Source organism: Myzus persicae, unplaced genomic scaffold (genome assembly GCF_001856785.1).
Source record: "Myzus persicae strain clone G006 unplaced genomic scaffold, MPER_G0061.0, whole genome shotgun sequence".
Classification (NCBI taxonomy): Eukaryota; Metazoa; Arthropoda; class Insecta; order Hemiptera; family Aphididae; genus Myzus; species Myzus persicae.
In genome coordinates this window covers 203,219-227,587 of record NW_019103205.1, presented here as the reverse complement: position 1 = coordinate 227,587, position 24,369 = coordinate 203,219, and the positions used below count along the sequence as shown (strand labels likewise).

The 24,369-nt window shown below is 29.9% G+C and overlaps 1 protein-coding gene across 1 annotated transcript; it reads left to right on the top strand.

Annotated features, from left to right (window-relative positions):
* Nucleotides 1-377: 377 nt before the first annotated feature.
* Nucleotides 378-23,310, top strand: LOC111033977 (alpha-tocopherol transfer protein-like). Its single transcript, XM_022314962.1, has 7 exons — nt 378-546; nt 1,717-1,860; nt 5,610-5,766; nt 13,906-14,158; nt 16,438-16,548; nt 18,354-18,462; nt 22,790-23,310. Exons 1-7 carry the CDS (start codon nt 507-509, stop codon nt 22,924-22,926), a joined length of 951 nt encoding a protein of 316 aa, XP_022170654.1. The 5' UTR covers nt 378-506; the 3' UTR covers nt 22,927-23,310.
* The last annotated feature ends 1,059 nt before the right edge of the window (nt 23,311-24,369 follow it).

Sequence of the window (24,369 nt, the reverse complement as noted above, 5' to 3'; positions counted from 1 at the left end):
TGGTGATAAAAATGTAGTGTTGATCAATATCAATGTAGATTATAGAAGGTAATGCATATATAGCTTATTATTATTGTTATTGTTTTGTTCTGTGAGAACATTATTATATTACCTTCCGTACACAATCTGCAGGGTAAAAGATATGTTTTGTGATATTATACGTATAATTACGGGATTAACAATAATAAGAAAACAAATTGTTTTCTACACATTATTCGTCATAAAATCATGTACACACTCGTACGCACGCGAATTGTAACGTAAAACTGGTATGTGTTTATATACTTGACGACCTTGCCACCACTTTTTGCTATGTTTATTTAAATGTTTATACGTTCCCCTCCAAAAATACATTATTACTGCGGGAGTTAATGAAGGAATCGTGCATCTCATATACCTACTATCATTCGAATAGACTTAACGACTTGATCGCCGACGGTCAATGAGTCTAAACCTTTTGTGCTTGAATAGAAACTAACACGCTCGTTTTTCGCCGATATTTAATCATGCCTTTAATAAACGATGGATCTGGGATCGTTCTCAAAGGTAAGCATTTTACACGCATCGCGTTTCAAATAAAAGTAAAAAAAAAACATGGAATTTTTTAGTTTCTCCCAAAGACCAGCCCCTAGTTACGAATACCTATATCGTCTTCGTGTGAGTTGCTCATAGTTAATACTTACTCACATGACTTTTTTTCGGTCGTTCGGTTAAAATGACTTTTAAATAAAATTTTTTGACACAACGCAGTAGAACATAATTTTTGATTAATGGCATTCCCGATCTCTAAATATCTTATTTCCTAGGTCAGTTACTCTTTTAACTCTTTAAGTTTTAACTTAGTTTTTCAGCATTTATTATGATATTTTATGACTATAATATCTCTAGCTTCCAAATCACGTTCTTACGTTTAAATATTTTATTTCGATTTGCACTTTTTGTCCCCACATAAGGTTACCTATTACATCATACATACATTATTTAGATACTTACGCTATTAAAGTTTCCTTAGAATTTAGGATATTATAGATTCTAAATCTGCACGATGTTACAATTTTTTATATCAAATCTTCTCAAGTCCTATATCCTTGGTTTTTTGGGTTTCTTGGGTTTTCTGCGTATTATTTGTTCTTTTAAATTTTGAGTTAGATTTGTTTCAATAATAATCAGAAAAACAACAACACTGTAAACAAACAATGTGGGCTTCAAGTTGTTCATGTGATGTGAGTTCATGTGATGATTAAAGAAAAAACAGGATTCTCTTAAAGTTATAAGTCTGCTGGTTGATACTAGAGGCTAAAATTAAAATGATTGTTTTTGTCATTTTTACCTTACACGATTTATTCATAAGCCATGTAAAACCATTCATAGCTGAGAACCCAATGGGTATCAATGACTGTCACGGTATTATAATTGTTGATAATATAAAAAAATATACTTTGACGTCCCTTGTGTTTGTTTTTTATTAATTCTCCGAAAAGTCTTATTTTAGAAGTATCCTTTGCATTTTTCTAAAAACATTTAAGCTGCATAATATTATCGTTAAAAAAACGCAAACTTCTTTAAATTAGACTATTGTACCCAAGTATAATTTTTTTTTTAAATTATTACTATCAAGTCAATATATTGACTCTATTTTAAAATTGATAGTTTGTCTAGGTAGCTTAAGTATTTTCATGGTTAAATTAATTCTGTCTGCTTGTTTGTATTTTTCAGAATCCCTAAAAATTAAAGAAAAATCTACTGTGCCAATTACGGCAGACGAAGAGTACGCAAAAAATCCAGAAATATCTAAAGAAAATATAGAAGATTTAAGAAAATGGATAGGAACTCAACCACATTTACCACAAAACATTCCAGGTAAATTATTTTTTAAGACTGTTATAAATATAATATGGTGTACTTAAGAATTTTTCTTAATCGTTTAATATGTAAAAAATGTATGTTATTACCTATTAATAATTAGTTTTTAAAATATTTTTTTACTTACTTAATTTATTTAATTTAAATCTTTACTCTAATTATATATTTACATCAAGCAAATTATATATCACGTACAAACTAGTAGTTATACAATTATAATAATATTCGAGTGTTCAATATTCACAACATGCTGCGTGGTTGCCATAAACTCAACTTTTTAATTATTGACTATTATTAGATATTTAGATATGCAGGTACGTCCAAAGTTATGATTCTTTAATGTTTATTAAATACAAACTTGACAGTATAATGTATTATTCAATGTTCACCATCATAATTATTTAATACAGTTACATTCTTGGATGCCAACGCATTTGAAAATACATGAAGATTACTTTGTACCTTAATGTTTTCATCGCTTAACTCGGATTTATTGATGTAATTTTAAAGTTACCTAGAGTCTTATTATAATATACAATATAAATAGGTAATCATTATAGTTAAAAGTAATATGTAAGTTATAATTATAGCGCCTTTATAATACATAGGTGTATATATTATATATATTATAAATCCATAGGTATATTAGATACTGTATTAGGTACTGTATTGGGTTTACGGGTAGGTATTTTACTTTTATATGAAATAAATGCATGTTGATATTTTATTCGTTTATATGATATATTTAATATTATAACATTAACATAGTGCTTTTTTATTACCATTTTTGAATGAATATTTAATTATCAAGAAGGTATTTTCTAGTGCCCACATAATTTTAACTTAAATTGGTTTTTGCTTAATTAATATTTGCATTTTCTTTAGATTATTTTATGAAATCACAATATTTTCATTTAATGGTTAATAATATTGTCTTTGTTAACTTTTTAATGATATTATAACTAGGTTTAATATATTTAAATACCATTATGATTGAATTCTTTTATAGTTTCTATACGGAGTATATTAGAATATATATAGGTAGGTAACTAATGGACTATTATAATTATGCCGTTAATGAATATCCATTATGAATAATTATGATAATATATTTGGGATCTTATTTATTGAATAGGAGGTACCTAATTTTGTCAACAAGCTATAAAATTAATTAAAATAACATTAAATATAAGATAAAATTTTAAGTGCCCAAACAACATTAATTTAATAAAAATAAATGTTGAACAAAAACATGATAAAGATGCATTTACTAATATTGTCCAACACTAAAAAATTTGTTAATCTTATAATATTCATAAATTAATAATTTCATTTTTAAATTTAACAGTTGATTATTTTTGATTTTTCTGTTTCAATGTTACCTATATTTAACTATTTAAAACTTTTGTTATTTTTACTAAAGAGTATACAATAACTTAAGAGTATGTGACTTGTGTTTTAACATTTTTTAGTTTCCGTATTGTTTTTTAAATGTTAATCATTCGAAGTTAAATAGTTTTATGATTTAATATACTATAATTTAACTTTTACGCAATACCTAGCTATAGTTGAATTTAAACTTCAACTGACATTAAAAGAAAACTTTATAATATATTTGTAAGCAATTTTGTGTTCAATAAGTTTATTAAACTATTATTAATAACTATTTTAATAATAATATTTTCAATTTATTAATTTCACTCATAAATTCAGACATAAAGTAGTATTTATATTTAAATTAACTATTGTACTTGAACAGTAAAATAAATATAACATTTAGAATATTTATATCAACATAGTTTATATTATGTCGTTTACCTTCAGATTTTCGTTAAATATATACATATTCATAGGTCCTTATGTTATAATCAAGGTTTTTAAATTTCGCTGAATTAATGATCTTACAGTAATATAGTATTACAATTAACAGTTTTTTTTATGTATAAACAAAAATGATGAGTGATTTATAGAGACATGTTTTTAATTAGTAAGCATTATTTATATTTATAGTATTTTGTCCTATGCATTGTATTTGTAAGTATAACATTACAAACCATTTCATTTACGTTGGAATATGTTAAAATAGTATAATAATAAAATTAATTTCTAAGTAGTAATTTGATATAGCGCAAATTAAATATTACTCTATGATCTATCGACTAAAGTAAATTTCAATCATTTTAAATTAGGAAAATAGGCCTAGGGTAGGTAGTATTTTGAGGAAGCAATTCCCTTCTATAGAAACTGCCGTGCCAGTAGGTAACTATACAGGCTACAACCTACCAATGAAAAAAGGCCTTATATGGGAGTATTGTAATTGTATCACTTGTGACATAAGTCTAATATTGCATTACGAACAAACAAGCATCAAAATGTATGAAAATATTTTTGACAATGATGATTCATTTTTAGTTGCGATTTGGAGAATTTTAAGTTGACATTTTCGGTATTTGGAAGTATTTTGGATATTTAATAGGTCCTCGTTAGTCGTTATACACCGTATATAATATTATCTGTAGATGATTAAAAAAACGTTTGTTATTACTTATAACTTTATTAGTATATTTGATAATATGTTTTATAAAGTCATAATATTGATCATACAAATAAGAAATTTATCTAACCTACCTATATTATAAAATATAAGTCAATAATAAACCTTTATTAACCTTAATATTTATCGACATGCTAAGATAAAAATGTTTCAAAATATAAATAGGTGCATATTATTGTGACATTGTCATTGTGTACCTATAACAAGCATATTATTTCAAAGTATAGTATAATACGGAAATATGCAATTATTTTATTTATTTTGTTTATTTCTACCATTCATATACATGATTGAATTATTATTTATGTTTATAGTTTTAACTTTTTTAGCGAATTGAATACTTCAAACAATTAATTGTACAAAGATACAGACAATGATTGAGGGTTATTATAGAAAAACATTATAGTATATACACACGTTTTACTTCAATAACATCTTCCTACTCGTGAATTATCAAATTAGATTTTTAAAGATTTTTATTTTACAAACTTCTGTTTTTTCCATGGGAAAACCCCCGTTATTACTGTTCATTATTCAGTACAATGCTTCTCAACCTTTTTTATGACGACACCCTAATTTAGATCCATAAAATGGAGACACACTTGATATAATTAATGGATTTTTGCAACAGAAACTAATGTAAGATGTAACTCTATATGTAAATTACGAATGAGACTATCTTCACACTTGTGTTTCTTTTCTGCGGTTTTTACCATCATGTCATAACTCCATAAAATTGTCATATATTTAGACTTTGAACATGTATAGGTACAATATAAATAAATAATTTTTTGGCGATACAAATCATGGTAGTCTACGACATACTGTAATGTGCAACATCAGCTATAGTGTCTCAACACCAGTTGAGAACCCCTGATTTAGTGGATAATTTTTTTGAAAATGTCGGTGTTAGTTATTAAAATATTTATTTAAGGATAATAGTCCTTAAAATTGATTTTACAAGAATATAAAATAGATGTAATATTAATTTTAGTGAATCACCCTGTAAATGTAGAATATAAATATTTGTTTAATGCGTGATTTTATGTGACTTACCTATAGGCTATAGGCGTAATAATTTGCCTTTATCTATACCATAAAAATCTCGATGTATAATTTATAAATATTATAAATAACCTATACTAGACATCTAGTATTAAAAATTGAAATTCATCATTGTTTAATTTTTCAGAGGAAATGCTGATACTTTTTTACCATAGCTGCTTTTTTAATATGGAACAAACCAAAACTTGCATAGAAGTTTACTACACACTCAAAACAGAAACTCCAGAATTTTTCGAGAATCGTGACGTCTTTAGGCCAGAACTCGTCAATGCCCTCAATGTTTTGTAAGTATTAAAATTATTCAATTTTTCGCTTTCGTGGTGTTATTTCAACTATTGTCCAATATGTCTGAACTTCTGAAGGCTATTTAATGTTAAGTATACTGTGTTGTTATACCTGTTGTAAGAACTTGTATAATGCAGAGTTGCATTACAGTACTTACATATACATTGAGTTTTAATAACTAGGTACAAACGTATAAATTATTTTATTTAGTGTACTGAAAACTGGTTTATTCAAATTCATCATAAATAAACCATGAACTGTGACTTATTGATTTGTAATTTTAAAATATGTATGTTTTAGTTTTAGTTTTTAATTTTGATTTTTGATTTGATTTTTGATAATTTATCTATTGCACATGGATACAAACTGGACTTTGTGTGTAAAATCTAATTACTTTAACGTTGAAATACAATTTCTATTTCTTTTTTTTTTTTTTTTTTATTATTATTTATAAAGTTTTCCTGACAATTGGTCATCTAAACTTAAGGCTAAAGGAAAATAATATTTGACATTTTGAAAAAGGTTAACAAAAAAAAAAAAAAAAAAAAAAAATTTTTACAAATCAGTAAGAATTGATAAATTAGAATTTAACAATGTTTATGAGCTTAGATCTAACTATATTTTTACAACAGTAATAGGTATGTACAATTAAGATTTAATTAAGAACTAATAAATGGGAAAATAATAATACAATAGACAATTAACATAGGAGGTCATGTGGACGTCCACGCTTGAGACGGCGTATTGGAGGAGGGACACTTAGGTTGTAGTATTTAGCGCTGCTAGCAGACTGTAAGTGGTTGAAGAAGTTGATTGTTAGTTTCTTTATATAATCAGTTATAGACGGTAGTTGGAAGTCTGTGTGCAGTGCAGCATTACGTATGAACCATGGGGCGTTAGATATTGTCCTGAGGACTTTAGATTGAAATATTTGTATCTTGTGTATATGGGTCTTAGCACAATTTCCCCACACAGGGACTGCATATAAAAGTAGTGGTCGTAAAATTTGTTTGTATAGCAAAATGGAACATTTCCAGCTTAGCGATGATTGTCGGTTTAACAATGGATAAAGTATCTTTAGTCTCTGATAGCCTTGTTGAAGTTTAGAGGTGATGTGTGGGTTCCAAGTTAGTTTCCTGTCTAATATTACGCCAAGATATTTTATGCTAGGTGACCAGGGAATGTTATTGCCGTACAGTTTTAAATTTCCGGGAGTTTTGGGGCGACGATTAGTGAAAAGGACTGCTGTGCTTTTTTGAGGGTTCAGTTTTATTTTCCATTTATCTCCCCATTTTTGGATGTCATTCAGGTGGTCTTGGATATTTTTTGTCACTGTTTCAACGTCTGTAGAGCTTGAATATATTGCGCTGTCGTCGGCATAAAGTGCTATTTCCGTATTAATCGATGTAGGAAAGTCCGAAACATATAGGTTAAAAAGTAACGGAGAAATTTTTGAACCTTGAGGTACACCTGCATTTATAATTTTTATTTGTGAAGTAGTATCGTTAATTTTGACTTTAAAACAACGAGCAGTGAGGTAGGATTTAATTAGATTGTAAATAGCATTTGGTGTGTTTAACATTTTTAGTTTATATAAGAGTCCGTCATGCCAGACCCGATCAAAAGCTTGGGCTACATCTAAAAAGGCTGCACCTGTATGTTGTTTTTTTTCGTAACCATCGCTTATATGTTCTGTTAGACGTAGGAGTTGTTGGGTAGTTGAATGATTTGATTTGAATCCGAATTGGAAATGCGGAATAGCATTTATTGCATTTAAATAATTGGTGAGCCTGGAATGTATAATTTTTTCAAAAATTTTTGAAACTGATGACAGTAAACTAATAGGTCTGTAGTTACGCGGATCAGTGTTATCTTTGCCTGGTTTTTTGACCATGATGATTGTGGCCAGTTTCCATTCCTTAGGAAAATATCCAATTTTTATTAGGGAGTTGAATAATATGGCTAAATAAGTAATTGCTTTCCTAGGAATATTTTTTAGGATATCATTAGTAATTAGATCGTGACCGGGTGATTTTCTTTTTGGTAATTTTTTTATTATATCTAAAATTTCGTTTGGACAAGAGTAAGGTAAAATATTTTGTGGAAAAATATTGGGCTCACATAGTTTTTGTTTGACCAGATTGTCTGTAGAGTTTTCAATTGCAGAATTGTTTAAAGTGAAAATATTTTCAAGAGTGTGGGCAAACAGTTCACATTTTTCCGAGTCAGTATTTTGGTAAGTACCACTCGCTTTTAAAGGGGGGATTTCATTTGAGTTTGGTTTAATTAATCTTTTAGTCGCTGCCCATAGATTTGAGTCTGCTGGGTGTATAGCAGATAAGTATTTTTGATAACTGTTAATTCTATGTTCTTCTAGTTGTCTTTTAACCTCTTTCGTTAAATAATTTAATTTTTTTCGATCAAGTGGTTGTCTGTACAATTGCCAGAGTCTTCTGGTTTGGTGTTTTGATTTGATTAATTTTACAATGTTGAGGGGAAGTTGATTAGGACTATAATTTATTACCGTATTTTTTTTTTCTGAGCATTCTTCGGCCGCTTGACATATGATTTCACGTAAATGTGTTACTGCAGTGTCTGCGCTGTTAGTATTTAATATATTTTTAGGAATAATTAGATTTGTTGTGATGTGTTGTTTGAATTGTTGCCAATCTGCTTTACCGGTGATGAGTTTGCGAGTAGGAGTTGAGAACGATAAGGACGCATCTAATGTAATTTTAACAGGTAAATGGTCCGAGTCGAGTTCGAAAAGTGGTTCTTGGTGCAAAGAAAAACGAATTGATTTTAGTATAATTACATCTAAAATATCAGGACTTCTACTTTGATCATATGGATAGTATGTGGGTGTGTCTGGAGCTGACAGTATCGCAGGATTGCTTGCAAGGTATTTATAAAGTTTACGTCCATTAGCGTTTATGGATTTACAATTCCAAGTTGTATGCTTACAATTTAGGTCACCTACTAAAATAATTTTTTGATAGCTATTTAATATTTTTTCAAAGTCGTTTATATACATTTGAAAACTAGGTGATTGATAAGCACTAATTATTGTTGTAAATGATTGGTTTATTGTAATAGATATTGCAACTGCTTCGAGAGTTTGTGTAGCAGGTAGATAAGTTAATTGATGTTTTATTTTGGATTTGATTATTATAGCAACACCACCTGAAGGTCGAACCGCTAGCCTATCTTTGCGATAGGTAGTATAACCGTTGAATTTAATTTTATCGCTAGCAATTAGATGCGTTTCACTCACACATGCAATATCAACATTATGAGCCGATAAGAAAGCTGCAAATGTGTTTCGATTTTTCTTGATTCCATTAGCGTTCCAATTTATGATAACTAGATTAAGATTATTTATAATGTTAGACGACATTTATATTATTTAATAGAGCAGGTAGATTTTCGATGACTTTTTTGATAATTTGTGAGACGAGTGTGCTGATTAAGGGCATAAGTGACTTAATAAGTTCGTTAGTGATATTTGAGTTATTTGATTCTTCATCTTGTTTAAGATTATTTTTTTTATTTTTAGTTTTGTCAGCATAAGTTGGAGTGTTGCTTGTGTTGAGATTTGTTTGGTTTAAAACTTGGTTTTGGGGATTTTCGATAACCGTATTGGTTATGGGTTGGGTATTTTTGTTATCGTGTACACAACTTTGTTGAGTAATGTGTTTAGGAGCGTTCTTTGATAGTTGGGAGGTACTTTTTTTATTTTTTATTTGCTTGTATATTTTACAACCTCTATAATTAGCAGGGTGATTTTCATTACAATTGACACATATAGGTGGACTGTTTTTATCCTTAGTGCATTCGGAGTAGTGGTGGTTTTCTAAGCATTTGACACATCTAGGGGGGAGGTTGCAGAAGTTTTTTGTGTGTTGGTAACGTTGGCAATTTTTGCATTGTGGTATGGACGAATCGCTTTTACGACTCTCGACCGAGACAACGCAATGAAGGAGGCGATCAAGTGAAAATATGTTTTTCTCGGATTTGTCTAGTAAGACAGCAACGATTGGTATGGGAGATTTGTAACGATTTTGGAGACGTGTGACCGAAGTGACGTTAAATTTTAGTTCAGTGAGGGCCGAAAAGATGGTTTCTTCGGGAATAGAAGTAGGTATATTTCTGATTATTACAGATAGGTTTCTTTCCTCAGGAAGTTGATAGGTGTGGTATTTAATGTTTTCTTCAGATAAGTATTTTGTAATTGTACGGTAGTCGAATACCGTTGATAAATTCAACTTTAAGAAAATATTTTTGTTGTTTATGTTAAAATTGTCTACTATCATAGGTGTGATCTTGTTTATGAACTCAATATAGTCGACGATATCATAAATATATAGTGGGGGAATTTTTTGAACTATTTGAATTACCTCTACAGCATCCATGTCAGTTTTCTCCGAGTTGTCATCATTTGTATTGTCAAGATTTGCGAGAGGAGTGTATTTATTTTTGTGCGCATGCCGCGGAGAAAGAGCCTCGCTGCTAGAACGTTTATTACCCGAGTATTGGGAAGTATTGGCTTTTACCATATTTGCACCATGCACTGAACTATTGATTTAGAAACACGCGCGACGGTAGATAAGCGAGCGAAATACGTAAACACAACCGGTTGCGATGTACGCCGCGCGAAGACAATTTCTATTTCTATTGCTATTAGTAATAACTTATTTCTTCAATTTTCAGACATAATAGGTAGGTACTAAAGTCTGCATGTTAGGAATGGTGGGCATTTTGTTACAGTCGGTTAATATGTAAAAATGTTCTCATTATAATATGACCTAACTACAATGTACAATGTGTCGGTAGGTACCCAATAACTGACGATAAAGTGGTCCATGTTGAACATTTATAATATTGAAAAAGCATGGGTATATAGGTATTAAACATTAATAAATAGGAAATGTTTGGATTAACGTTTACATGTACAGTATACACGTATACCAACTTGCTACTTAGTTACTAATATATAAAAATACAAAATGAATATTTTAATATTAACTTGTAGTATTAGCATAATACTCTAAGTAAAACTATTTGTTGAGTTATATTTAGTTCTTTGCAATAGGTATTGTTTAACCTTTGTCTGTTATTTACTTTTGATTTTAATCTAAGTTTTACATTTCATTTTATATGCACCCAAAATAATATACAAATAAAATAATAAAATGTAACAAATAATTGTTGATCAAATTTGTCTTAAAATTGATTACTAGGTGATTTTTTTAACATCAAACAACCTTTAAATTGAACATTATTAACGTATTTTCTTATATTTCTTTACATAATTTTAAGTCATTAAAATCAAATTTCTAATGAATAAAATATTTACTACAGTTTTAGAGTAGAGCAGCAAATAAAATTCTTCTGCAAAATAGGACATAAAAAGAAATAAAAACTTGAGAAATTAAAAATATATTTTCAAAAACGTTTAAACATTTTAAAAAATCGCCCTGTATGGTTATGTACCTGGTTTTCGGCAGGAAACTACCGATTGAACTGTAGGTTATTTTTTCTCGTCATACAAATGTAAATTACAGGTCTAATTTTATGAGAGGTCAAAATCCATCATTTACTTGTTCTGTCTCCTGTAGAAACAAAAATATAACAACAGTAGAGTCACAAATGGTATTAAAGCTGATAGTTCAGCATGGGTTACGACTTATGATTAGAATTGTACAGTTCATTAAATTCTTGAATTTCTAGTTTAAAATAAAGTTTCTAAAGCTGTTAAAGGATAAATATTGAAATTATGAAATATTGTAAATAATCTGAGAGAAAACACAGATAATCTTTTTATCTTTAAATTTGATAATATTCACTTTATTTTTAATGATTAATACACGTCTACACATAATCATTGAGACTGCTAAACACGAATCTGGATGTGGCGTCCTCTTAACTGTCATTGATAAAAAGTAAAAACGATTTAAAAACCAGTTCGAAAGCATATGAAATAGGTAACCAGGAAATAATTTGTATTCATTTGGACCTCAGATAGAAAAAATATAACGATTTTCAAATTGATAACTCATAAATCGAAATAAATTTTTACAACTTTGGATCAGAAAATTAAGAATTGAAACTCATTTCAATTTTTTTTTGTACTTTAAAACAGTATTATGCTTCATAACCATTGACTATACTATTACTAGTCAAGCACATTCATAAAAAAAAACACTTACCTATACACACCCTTTTCTCAGATTATCGCTTTCTTTTGAATTTACTGTAAAATTCTTTAGTGTGATGTATATATACTGATTTATATTAGACTGGTAGGTAAATAGTTAAAGATCAACGGATCTTTTAGCCGATAATAATATTATATTATCATTTTATAACATGTGGAATATACCTACATCATTAAAGGTTTTCGAAAATCAGTATTTCGTAGTATCTAGTAAATGATTACGTGTAATATTGCATGAATTATATTAAAATAATGTAATAAATATTTAGTACCCTATTTTTAATATAAGCTATGCAATATTTATATCTACCTGATTATTGAAGGTCGTTTTAATTTGTGTTATTGGAAATAAGTAACAACATTTTAATAGGTATGTATGTATATTGTATACAAATTAGAATGATATTTGAAAACTTATTGTATTAAATACGCTTAGCTTGAAAAGGTTTAAATATTATGTTTTGATGCACACGCCACACGGTGTTAAGTTTTTAATAGTTTAGGTTTGGTAATACTCATTACTTATATTTATTAGGTACTTATCAACTACCCCGGGATGCACAAATTAATTTAAATATGATTTAAATTAAGTACGATATTTTCTGTCAACAAATAATTAGCAGATTAAACATTTGAACAGAGTTTTTAGTTTTTACAATTAACTGTATTTTGTTTCGAGTTTTAAAAATATAATATTAACTTATGTAGGTATGGGTTTTTCCTATGAATACGTTTTCAATTAATATTTAGTACTAAAAAATCGAACAAATATGTAGATATTTGTTCAATTAATGTTATTCGTATTGATGCGTACAATATTGAATATATTTAACCTAAAATTTACTTGCTATGTTTAGGTATATCGTATATGCATTTTTTGGTTTTATTTTATTTTCCTCAGATTTTTGACGAATTTATGATAATAATATGATAAATTTGAAATTTGAACATTTTGAAAAACAATTACCATGCACATGACCATAATATTATGTCATAAGAATTATAAGGATGTATACAATTAAACAGTTGATAATATAATTAGGTATTTGTTTAATCTACGTAATACCTAAACTAATATATAATACTACAAATAATAGTAATTAGAAGATATTATTATATGACCATAAATATGGATATTATGAAGTGTTTGAGAATTTAATGGCACACTGCACAATCTCGGTAGGTCGGTATATTTAGGGTATAGGTATAACTAAAAAATCTCCGAGTATACTTTTTTTTTCATTTTATGTAACTTAAAATCTGGACGTCTGAATTAAAGCATTCGTAAGTTGTTATAATAATTCCGATGGTCATTATCATACAATTTATTTATTTATATATTTAAAGTAAAAAGTTGTCATCCTTCACTGTTATAATCCTTGGGTAAGTTACCTACTGCAGTTTTGTGATATTTAAGTAGGAATTACATTTAAAAGCGTATGTAATTTCAAAGTGGAACTCAATTTGTTATACTATTACTGTTTATACTTTTGATAATTTTTTTTTAGCTTGTAAAGAGATACTTGCCATATCAACTCATTTCCATATTTTTTAAATAAGTTTGAAAGAATAACACAATACATTTTAACTGTAAGATAATTTTTAAAGTTTCTGTAGACGTACAATTGTAATTTTTATTAAATTAAATCTATTAAAAACTACAAATGTCAGATGAAAGTGTTTTGGTACTTATTAGTAGGTACCTACTGGGTACTTATATAATTTTACCACCCACAAACACTGAATTATTACTGCATAAGGCATAACTAATAACTTCCCAGTTCAACCTAGTAACCTAACCATGGTAAGACATTTGAAAAGTTATCAATGGGTCTACTACAATATTTAAATTTTTAAAACAAAATGTTTTATGAATACCTAAACTGTCTTAATATCAATTAATAAAAACTTGTATTTGCAGAGATTATGGTTGTTTGCCTATCCGTAACCCAAATGACTACCAAATCATCTACCACAAATTACGGATTTTCGAGGCCAATAAATATGTGTTTAACGACGGTGTAAAGCTGTTGATTATGGCAATGGATGCATGTTTCAAGGTGGACGGTACTTGTCCTGGCTATATATTCTTATTTGACATGCGCGGCGTCCGATTGGGCCATCTTACCAGACTGAGCATATCTTCACTCCGAAAATTCTTCACGTTTATACAAGTATTTACAAAATAAAATATTAGGGCCACCTAAATTATTGTTATTATGTAAAACACGATTTCTTTTATCGGGAGACATATTTTTCACTATAGACTGTACTGTTGAAAAAATATGTTTTTCACGTTATATGCCTAATTTATAATATTACATACTGCAGTTACTGAACTGTCAATATAATCTGCTCCAGTTGAGATATTGTATAATTTAATCATAAAGTCCACGTATTCTGAAAAAAATATAATACGTAGGAAGTCGAAGGAAATACACATCGCCTATATATTTTTCTTCGGTTTTTCACATTATTAAATAATACGACATGGATTTGTGTATACAATTATTATTTCAAAAACAGCTTTGAAAATTTAAGTTAGATGGTTGTTTTACCAATATTTATTATGAATCTATCTAACTTATATTATACAGTATAATTAAAGTTAAATAGATTGTATACATTTCATATGCATGTATTAATGTATTATTTGCTGCTATTGTCCAATTGTGCGATCGGCGTACTGCAGTTGTTGTTTTTTTTCTGGTTTTGCGAATGGGTCAAATAATTAGATCAAGGTTGACAAGAATACAGAAACGTAAAGATGTACTCACCCACCTAGTATATTGGATACAATATTATAAATGTCATTATTTTATATGAAACAAGTAATGTTGCATCCGAATATTTGGCTGTCTGACATAATATTGCTAGATACTATATAGCAGTGACGGCTCTATAAAACTAATATTTAATGTTAAATCGCAGCTAATGGATGTCAGCGAACTATTCTTGTTTTCTCTCGCTAACCCAAGCAAATTTGAGTTCAGTAGAACCAATATTGTGTTAGATATTAGCTTTAATATGGGAATCGCACGCTATTAGGCAAGTACTTACATACCATTATTTCATTTTGAGTGTCTAATTATTGACATTAACATATTCAATCGACTAAATCGTCAGTTATTCTAAAATGTATTGTTTTTTTTTTTTACCTTACATCGTTTATTGAAGCCAATAATAACAACGTGTTGTTGTTTATAAGTGCGTGTTTACTATAGCTGTTACAGAAATGTCAATTTATATACTCATATGTTTATTGAATTTAATTACAAATTAATTATTGGTTATATTTTATTTAGACTCATGACCAGGAAGTTTATACTAACATGCTTGATGAACATTAATTTTCTTTAGTAGATTGGTCGATGTATATCGTATAGATATAACAATAATTGCGCATGATAGCTACTTAAAACTCAAATAGGTAATAATATTCTCAAAATTCAGTGATTAAGTGTGTTAAGAAATTACTCGTGTAAAGTAAAATATTTCATCAATACCTAGCCATGCATATTCTTGTATGTAGGTACCTATTGCAATAAAAATTCACAATTTGTTCTTGTGTATGGTATAATAACAAATTCTTCTGTAATATACCTAATCTTCAATGACCAGTTTATTAATAGCACCTGTTGGTAATTAGTAATCACACTATCCATTATACAATATCAAACGCGTGTTGAATTTGGTGCTGACATTAGGCAAAAGGGAATGGAATATCTCTTTTTCATATTGTGTTCATGTGCTGCTTTTTTCCCGTCCAGTACAATGAATACAATAAAATTCAGATTAAAAACCAATTACTTTATTATTCAACTGTTACTTTGCTGGTATGCGTAACCATAAAGTGCAAGAATAGTATTTCGCATATTTAGAATACTTACCTAGTACCTATACTGCAGTTATATACTCAACTATATTATGGAAAAAATGTTATTTGTAACTTTTACTATTGAATTTAAGAGTATAATATATTAATAATTCTACTGCTAATACGTAAACGTTTGTTACGCGGCCTTGGCCTATAGGCCATAGTAATTTTGTTGAATATCGTAGTTTAACGAACTGTGTTTAATATTATAAATATTAACTATAGGAGATATCTGACATTACATAACGATTGTGCGTAGTCTAATAAATGTAAAAAAATTGGGCAATAAGCAGTAACCTGCTTTTACGATAAACACTTGAGACTTTAAACTCGTCTTCTTGTAAAACACCAATAAATTATTACACTTTGTTCCAATATTGGTAAATACTCGAATCTTGATAAATATTTTAAAAATATAATAAAATCCAGATGTAGCTAGGTTTGACTAGGCACTAATTTGTTTGGTTGTGCAAGTGTTGTATCCATTTAAATATTTTTTAAATTGTTTTAGAAATAAAATTAATTTTGTTTGGTTCCACGTACCGTTATTAATTGAGAATATTATTGTTATTCCAGGAAGGATTACCCGTTCGTCTGAAGGGTATACATGTCCTGAACACGCAGTCAATTGTTGACAAAATTATGATGCTGCTGAAACCTTTCATGAAAAAAGAGCTGCTGAGTATGGTAAATATAAATTAATTAATTCAAAAAATATCTGCTTATAATTCGTTAGCTAAAATAAATATTAATTGCATTGTTTGGACTTGCCTTTCAGTATAAATATTTATAATTATTGCAATTTTTTCGCTGCATTTGGTTGGCACAATGAGTCAATTATAATATTAATTTACTTCATGACATTTTTTAAGCATTGTTTTAACTAGTTCACGGTCCACGTTGTGTCTACTAAATCTATACACTTAATAAACTATACAGTCAGAATGATAGTCTACTGTTTTTTTATATTACTTGTTCATTCCGTTATGGGTTTATAATTTTCATTCTGTTGTTTTATTTAATATTTAAAACAAATACTTGTACTTTTAACAGTCGTGTCGTTTCCTTACGCTCCCTAAAAATTTCACCTGACGCGTAGCGTGACTTTGAGCCTAACTTTCCAATGCTAAATCACTATAGTAAACATTGTACCTACCATAAAATATATTATATACTGTTCGGGTCGTTCGCGCCGGTCGTTATAACGTTGAATACCAACAATACAGTTGAACGAAAATAACAGCGGTTTTAGTTGTCTTAGAATTTTTAATTGAACCTCAAGTGTCAACCGTCTGCGTAAACTATTTAATAAAGTTATACCTCCGATACATCATAATAACATCATATGAAGGCATCTGGGAATATTGTTCAATAGTATCTAGTATTCCAGTGTAGTCACTGTAGATCAGCTTTTAAATTTCTGAAATGTCATAATCTAACCTCGTCTGTGCCTCGAGTCACTTCTCAAATACCTATGTACATACAAATAGTCGGCGAGCGGCGACAAGGTAATATATTACACCCAAACACTATACAATTTGTAATTTATCAGACGTATATTATACACTTTTCATAAAATGGCTGAAATCATGTTTAATAACATATCGCTTATGAAAATATTATGCTATACAACGCAATGACTAAACTGAGCGATTAAACATTAATGAGTCGAACCGGTCGAACTCTATATAGCGCGAGTAAGTGAAATACCTACACGACGTCCCCGCACAAATTGATAGGCTCGTGCAATCTCCCCAGGCAAAAATATTAACGTCCAGTGGCGTGCTCAGCTTTTTTGAAAGGGAGGATATTAATTTTTGTATATTCTCGGACCACGTTATATATACAGTATTTATTGTTCTATCCCATATTTTTACGACGAAAATAAGCCAAAGGTAGGATATGACACCCTCGTCACCGCCGCGAGCATCACTCCTCAGTTAACGTCCTCAAATAAACAAAATGATCAGCCCATTTTTGTAAATTACTGTGACGTTGGCACGTCGGTATACACATTTTGTAATATGTATACGCTTGTGCGTGTATATATGAGATAATACTGTGTCGTTAAAAATCAACTGTACGTATGTTACTTTATTCCGTTAAATTCAAAAAATAAGACGGTAAAATTATTCATACGTATGTTATACTATGGGAGCTATAGTTTGGAATTTTTTTTTTATAAAATTTACGTAAATACGTTATGCATTATTATAATATTATATGGTGTGTGCGACGTGTTATCGATCTATAGAGATAATCGATCTGCGTGTGTATAGGTACGATGATGTTATGTACAGGTGCAAGGTGCCTGTATAATAACATTATGCGAAGCGAAATAATTATGTTAAGTTGTGCGAATCGAGGCAGATCGCAGATCTGTATATATTACCTATGTATTATATATGCCTGGAAAATATTAAAATACATGCGATACGATATAATTTTAACGACGAAACGCGGTTAAATCATCTGGCGGCTTGGTGTTTCAGGTGCACTTCTACACGGAAAGAGACGTGGAAAAAATTTACGGAGTGGTGCCGAAAGAGTGTCTGCTCGAAGACTACGGCGGCCTGGCGCAATCCATCGAGAAAACGCACGGTACGCATAACAATAATATACGACGTTAAACCTACACAATATATACTTACAATATAATATGTCAGTCCCCTCGTAATGTATAAGTCGCATCGTTGTCACAACATTGCAATATTACGCGGTCACGCGTATCCATCACTGCACCACTCACAATATATATGCGTGCAAGCGGTACCCATATAATACGTCATCCTCATCCAAAGTACGTATGACCGGGTAACGATCGTAGGTAGGTCTATACCTGTGGGCAGAGGAGAGCACGATTCACGTTTACGACCGCGTACACAATTATATGCAGGGTGATTTCTTTTTTTCTCCCATCGTTGCTATACCTATACCCGTGCGAAACCGCGAAAGCCTATGTATATTGTGATGGTACAGTGGCGTAGCCTGCAGGATTATGAAATGGGGGGGGGGGCTTAAGCAGACTAAGTTTTTGCCACGTCATTGCGATGGTAAGCATATGATAATATTAAGATATAGTTTGATATTATGTCATCATCCGTACGAGGTTTTTGTTTATTTCCATGTAGACGTTTAAAGGAAAAAAGAAATTCGCACAAATATACACAACGCGCTCGGAATATAATATAATGTATAAAAAAAAAATACATTTATAATATTCGTCCAAATATGTGTGGCGTATACCCGACGGTGCCTACATACAGGGTGATTCACCAAGCATGCTCACCCCCATTTTTTACTTCAGCAATGCAGTTATTCGAAATCTGGTTTTTGAAATTTTAAAATATACTTAACGGCCATCATACACTGCATGTTTTCAAATTGTTGAGATTTTCTGTGCCTAAGTGGCAGAAGAGAGTGTCCTTTGGAGAAGCAAACTTCTGTTTTTCAAATGAGAACCAAGGGGGTTAGGTTTCCTTTAAAACGACCCTCTTCTTTTAAGCGGCACAGAAAATATCAACGATTTGAAAATATGTGTATGCTCATTAAGTATATTTTAAAATTCGGAAAATCTGCAAACACTTCTAATGAGTTCATTATTGAAAGAAATACCGGGGGTAAGCATGCTTGGCGAATCGCCCTGTATATATAATATATTATATAGGTTCCGACTCCTTATACTTATTACTGTGTGCGTACGCATGAATGTATGTTATATACATCGGTACCTATATCGCAATAATATTATGTGTTTACGGTTAGCTATAGTAGTTACGTGCACGACACACACGACGAAAAAAAAATCGCACACACGACACAAACGTAGCAGGCGTATCTGTATGCATATATATCGTGATATTGTTTATGCAAAAATATAATATAATATTATTTTTTACGCAGTCGTCCGGACGTACGTATAGTACTATCCTTATTATTATTATTATTATTATTATTACCAACACGAACGCAACTTATATGTATATATAGGTTAGGTCGCATACGTACTACACTTGTACGCTCTGTTCTCAAGGTCCACCGCCGTTGCATAATATCAGTGTACGGGAATTTTGTGGTGGGAGCGACGCGGGAGACGCGGTATGTCTTTCCATACGTAGGTATATATACATAGGTATCTATTAGAATAACATAATGGCATATTAAAAAATATGTATTCATGCGCGTGCATAATATTACTATCACATATACGTGTGTGTTTATAATATGTAGGTAGGTAGGTCGGTGTCATCGCGATTACAATATTATAATATTATGATATCACGGCGCAGGGGTTAAATCGCGAGTTTTGACCCGGCCAGCGTGCAGCGGGCCGATGTGATTTTGATTTTCAACATCGTTTTGCCACTTTTTAAACGTGTGAGATTTTTTTATATAATGTATATATTATTACTGTACGAGATCGTCTAACGTAGTTAAATGCCTAAATGTACACGTCTGTATAATTAGGTCAATCGGACGACTGAAACGTGTTAACGAGATTTTTTATACTAATTCACATAATATTATTATCATGACATTCTTGATTTTTATGGTTGTGGACGATTTACAGCACCTAAACTGTCAAAACTCTTAAACTGTACAAGGTAACCCCGATATCAACCATGCACATAGGCGAAATTCGAGAGGGGGGTCTTGGGTGCAACACCCCCAATTTTTCATATTAATTTACATTTTAATATAGTCTGCATACGAGTATCCTTAACCATAAGATAGTATGAAAACATTTTAGGAGCTTCGGCACCCCCGGTTTTTTCATTGAAATTGCGCCCCTGACCAACCAGTCCATTACATAGTACCTACTAGCTAGCGGCCCCCTTTTCGGCCAAAACTTACCGTTTCTTTTTCGGCCCGAACAGTTTTCTTTAAAATGTATAATTATAACAAATTAATTAAAATAAATATGATTGTATCCAAAAATGTAATTTGTTCATAAAATTATTACCTATAAATGTGCATTAAATTTTTTTTAATAATAAAATAAAATAATTGGCAATAAAGTGTTATGATATAAATTTTACTATTTTTATAATCTTCACTCTTCAAAATAAAATCTTAATTTTCGACGTATTCATGAATACTTATTTTGCTATCATAATTATTACTATACTGGTACATAGACTATATTAATTTGTATTCTACTAATGTAATAGGTTATAGCATTTTACTGCCAACAATTTTTTTTTCATAGTTGTAGATGATAATTTTTATAAAAAAAAAATCAAATTTTTGAATACGATCATATTTAAATAAATATAAAAATTTTTAAGTTCAGTTGTAAAAACAATAAATTAAAAAGAAAAACTGTACTGGCCGAAAAGGAACAGTGACCGAAAAGCGAAAGGCGAGTTTTGGCCCAATAAGGAACTGTAAGTGATGGCCGAAAAGTGATACTGGCTATTGTATTATACTCCTCTATACCCCCATTTCCTGACTCCTGCTTATGCTTAATATACCCTTTAAAGTAGGTGCTTGTTGGTTACTTAAATTACCTTCATATTCTTGACTAGGTACATTATTTTGTTTCGAAGCCTATGTAATTATTTTATTTACGTCTGAATTACCAATTCCATGCAGTGTGTATTTAATTTAAATATGAGTTATATATATTTAATTTAATAGGTACCCACACATAAAAATAATACAATATATTACGTGCAAATATATCTGGATTTGATATGAAAAAGAACTTCGGGTGGGTCAATGGTTAAAAATCATTTTTGGTTTTTATTGGCACCCGCGGTGAAGTCACTCGGTCAGACAGCTTAAAACGTCCCTTGATTTGGTATGATCTACAATCGTAATTAACCGATAGATAACCCTCATAAGTTATCGGTAGGAAGTCGGAGATAAACAAAAACATCCTGTTGTTATTACTTATTGAGTCATGAGAATAAGTTGGGGATTATCAACAAGTATCATATTATAATTATTGTACCAACTTTAAAACTTAAACATACCTAAAGCTAATTGAATACCATGCATAAATTATAGTAATTAATTTGTTATGATATGTACACACATACGCTTGATATGATTACTTGAGCTCTATAAATTGGCAATCTCAGAAAGAATAATTATAGTATAAGTATTTTTACCTTGAGTTTTTGTATGTAGTAATTTTACCAAAATGCTATTAAAAAAAAAATTGAAAATGCCCGATGAGGGAGTCTGTGGGTCTATTTGGTACGCCTACGGAAATACGTTAAAATTGTACCTACATAATATATTAATATCTATGTTCAGGTTACGACATACTTACTGAAATTACTATTTCTAATGCACACATAAGTCGTCTGTATAGTAGGTACCTATTACTTTAATGAAAGTAGAAGTATTTATTGACACCCCAGACGTATTCAGCTATTATAACTCCTATACTCACAAGTATTGTTTTATTGAATAAAATAGATACAATTTTATGTTTCTAACACATGTTATAATAGATAATTATTTTCTTTTATCTCATTATTTATTATTAATCAATACCATTAGCTAATTAGCACATTGTTGCGATAAAATATACGACATATACGTATACTTTATTTCTAACTACCTAACTATACATTGCTATTTTGTTTAAAACTTATAATTTTCTCTTGGTGGATTTAAAATTAAACTCAAGTCATAGGTCTGTGTATTCGTTAATCGAAAGTCGATACCTACCTAACGTTTACCGATATTGTTTTTACAAACTTGGGAGAAAACAAAACAAATTATGAATAATGTCCGAGATACCTATGAATTCAAACCTTAAGGTATCTAATGGTAAATTAGCAACCGATATGATAATATTATGTATGTGAATACGATTAGTTCGGTTTGTTTCTATTTTCGATTTATGGAATAGCAGAAAAATGAATAATAAAAAACCACTAATAGATAATTATAATTAATTTTGATTTTACAGCTCACTTCATCGAATGGATGAAATTAATGAAGCCGTTATTCGAACACGATTATCAATACAAAGCCGACGAATCAAAGAGGCCGAAAAAGAGTAAGAAGTCCTTATCGACTTCATTTAAATCGTTGGAAATCGACTGATGTGATAAAACTCGACTACAAATTACAACGTTTAACAATAATCGAAAGACGAAAAGAACCACAATCTCTAACGATATATTCACGGGTCGGGTAAAAATAAGATTATCTATAAATATACGTATTTAACTTATTTCGTTAGAAAAAAACTTATAACTATGATTTTGTGGTAAAATGTAATATTTTTATTTTTATTTCTTTTATTATTATAAACATTTAAGACATGACGTGAAACTATTTTATGATCGCAACACTGTACATACAACTGCACAAGTAGTTATACATAGATATAGGTATTTAGGTAACACGCTATATGATATTACATTGTGGCGTTATGTGTTGTATATATTATATATAAAAATAAATATGTTTATTATTAAAGAACAATATGTATTATTATTTGTTGACCACCTACCGAAAATGCTGAAAATGTCAGTTGTTTGCGCCAATTCAACCGCCATCCGTCGGTCACCAACCGGTCCATCATTATTATCATTATTTATTATCGTATAGATTCATCCGTTCGTGCTGCAGGTTTGTATCGCTCTATAATCGCTTTTATTATATATTATTATACGCATTGGTTGACGTAACATAATTATTATATATTATTATATATTTACATGCATCAGCCGAGTGTTGACAGTACTTTGTATATATATAGGTAGGTAATTATTATAATAATAGACCAATGTTATTGTGATTTAAATCTTAATAATATGTCCTGCACAAATATCATATTAAATTATACCTATTAAATATTAGACAACTATCTGTACGTATAGCATCGACTACGGACTAGGTAAGTATTATAATTATATTATTATTATATTGATAAGTGATGACCAATAATGAATATGTTGTTGTAAATATGAATTATCACACAATAAGAACAAAAATAGAAATAATAACATATTTTGTACGGACATTGCAGGCAGGTACGAAAAAACACACGTCAAGAGATAACAATTTTCGAAAACTTTACGCATACATGTAAAACCGAAGTGGAGTTTTTAAGACGCGTAATTCACACACATATCATAAAGGTATGCATACGACACTGGCATAACTAGAGATAAAATTATGTACAGGCTGTGCTAAAACTATGTACCTGACTGTTAGTTTTTAGATGGTAACAATTTGGAGCATAAACTGGGTCAGAGTTTTTTAAACTACGTAGTAGGTACGTAAGTATACCGACTGGGTCCATACTGAATTATTTTTTAGGACGATTAAAAATACAGAGGATATCACGATAAGAGGACGATGATTCCCATTACTTTACACAAATGTTTTTCTTGTAATTTATTAAGGCCCCTGCAAAACGTGTCAGTTTTAACTTTTTAAGGAGTTGTGTATAGGCAATTCTTTCGATACTTTCGCTCGTCTTTGAGTGTGTAGTAAATGATCATTACTGTGTGCATATCATAGACTATAGACAGTGTT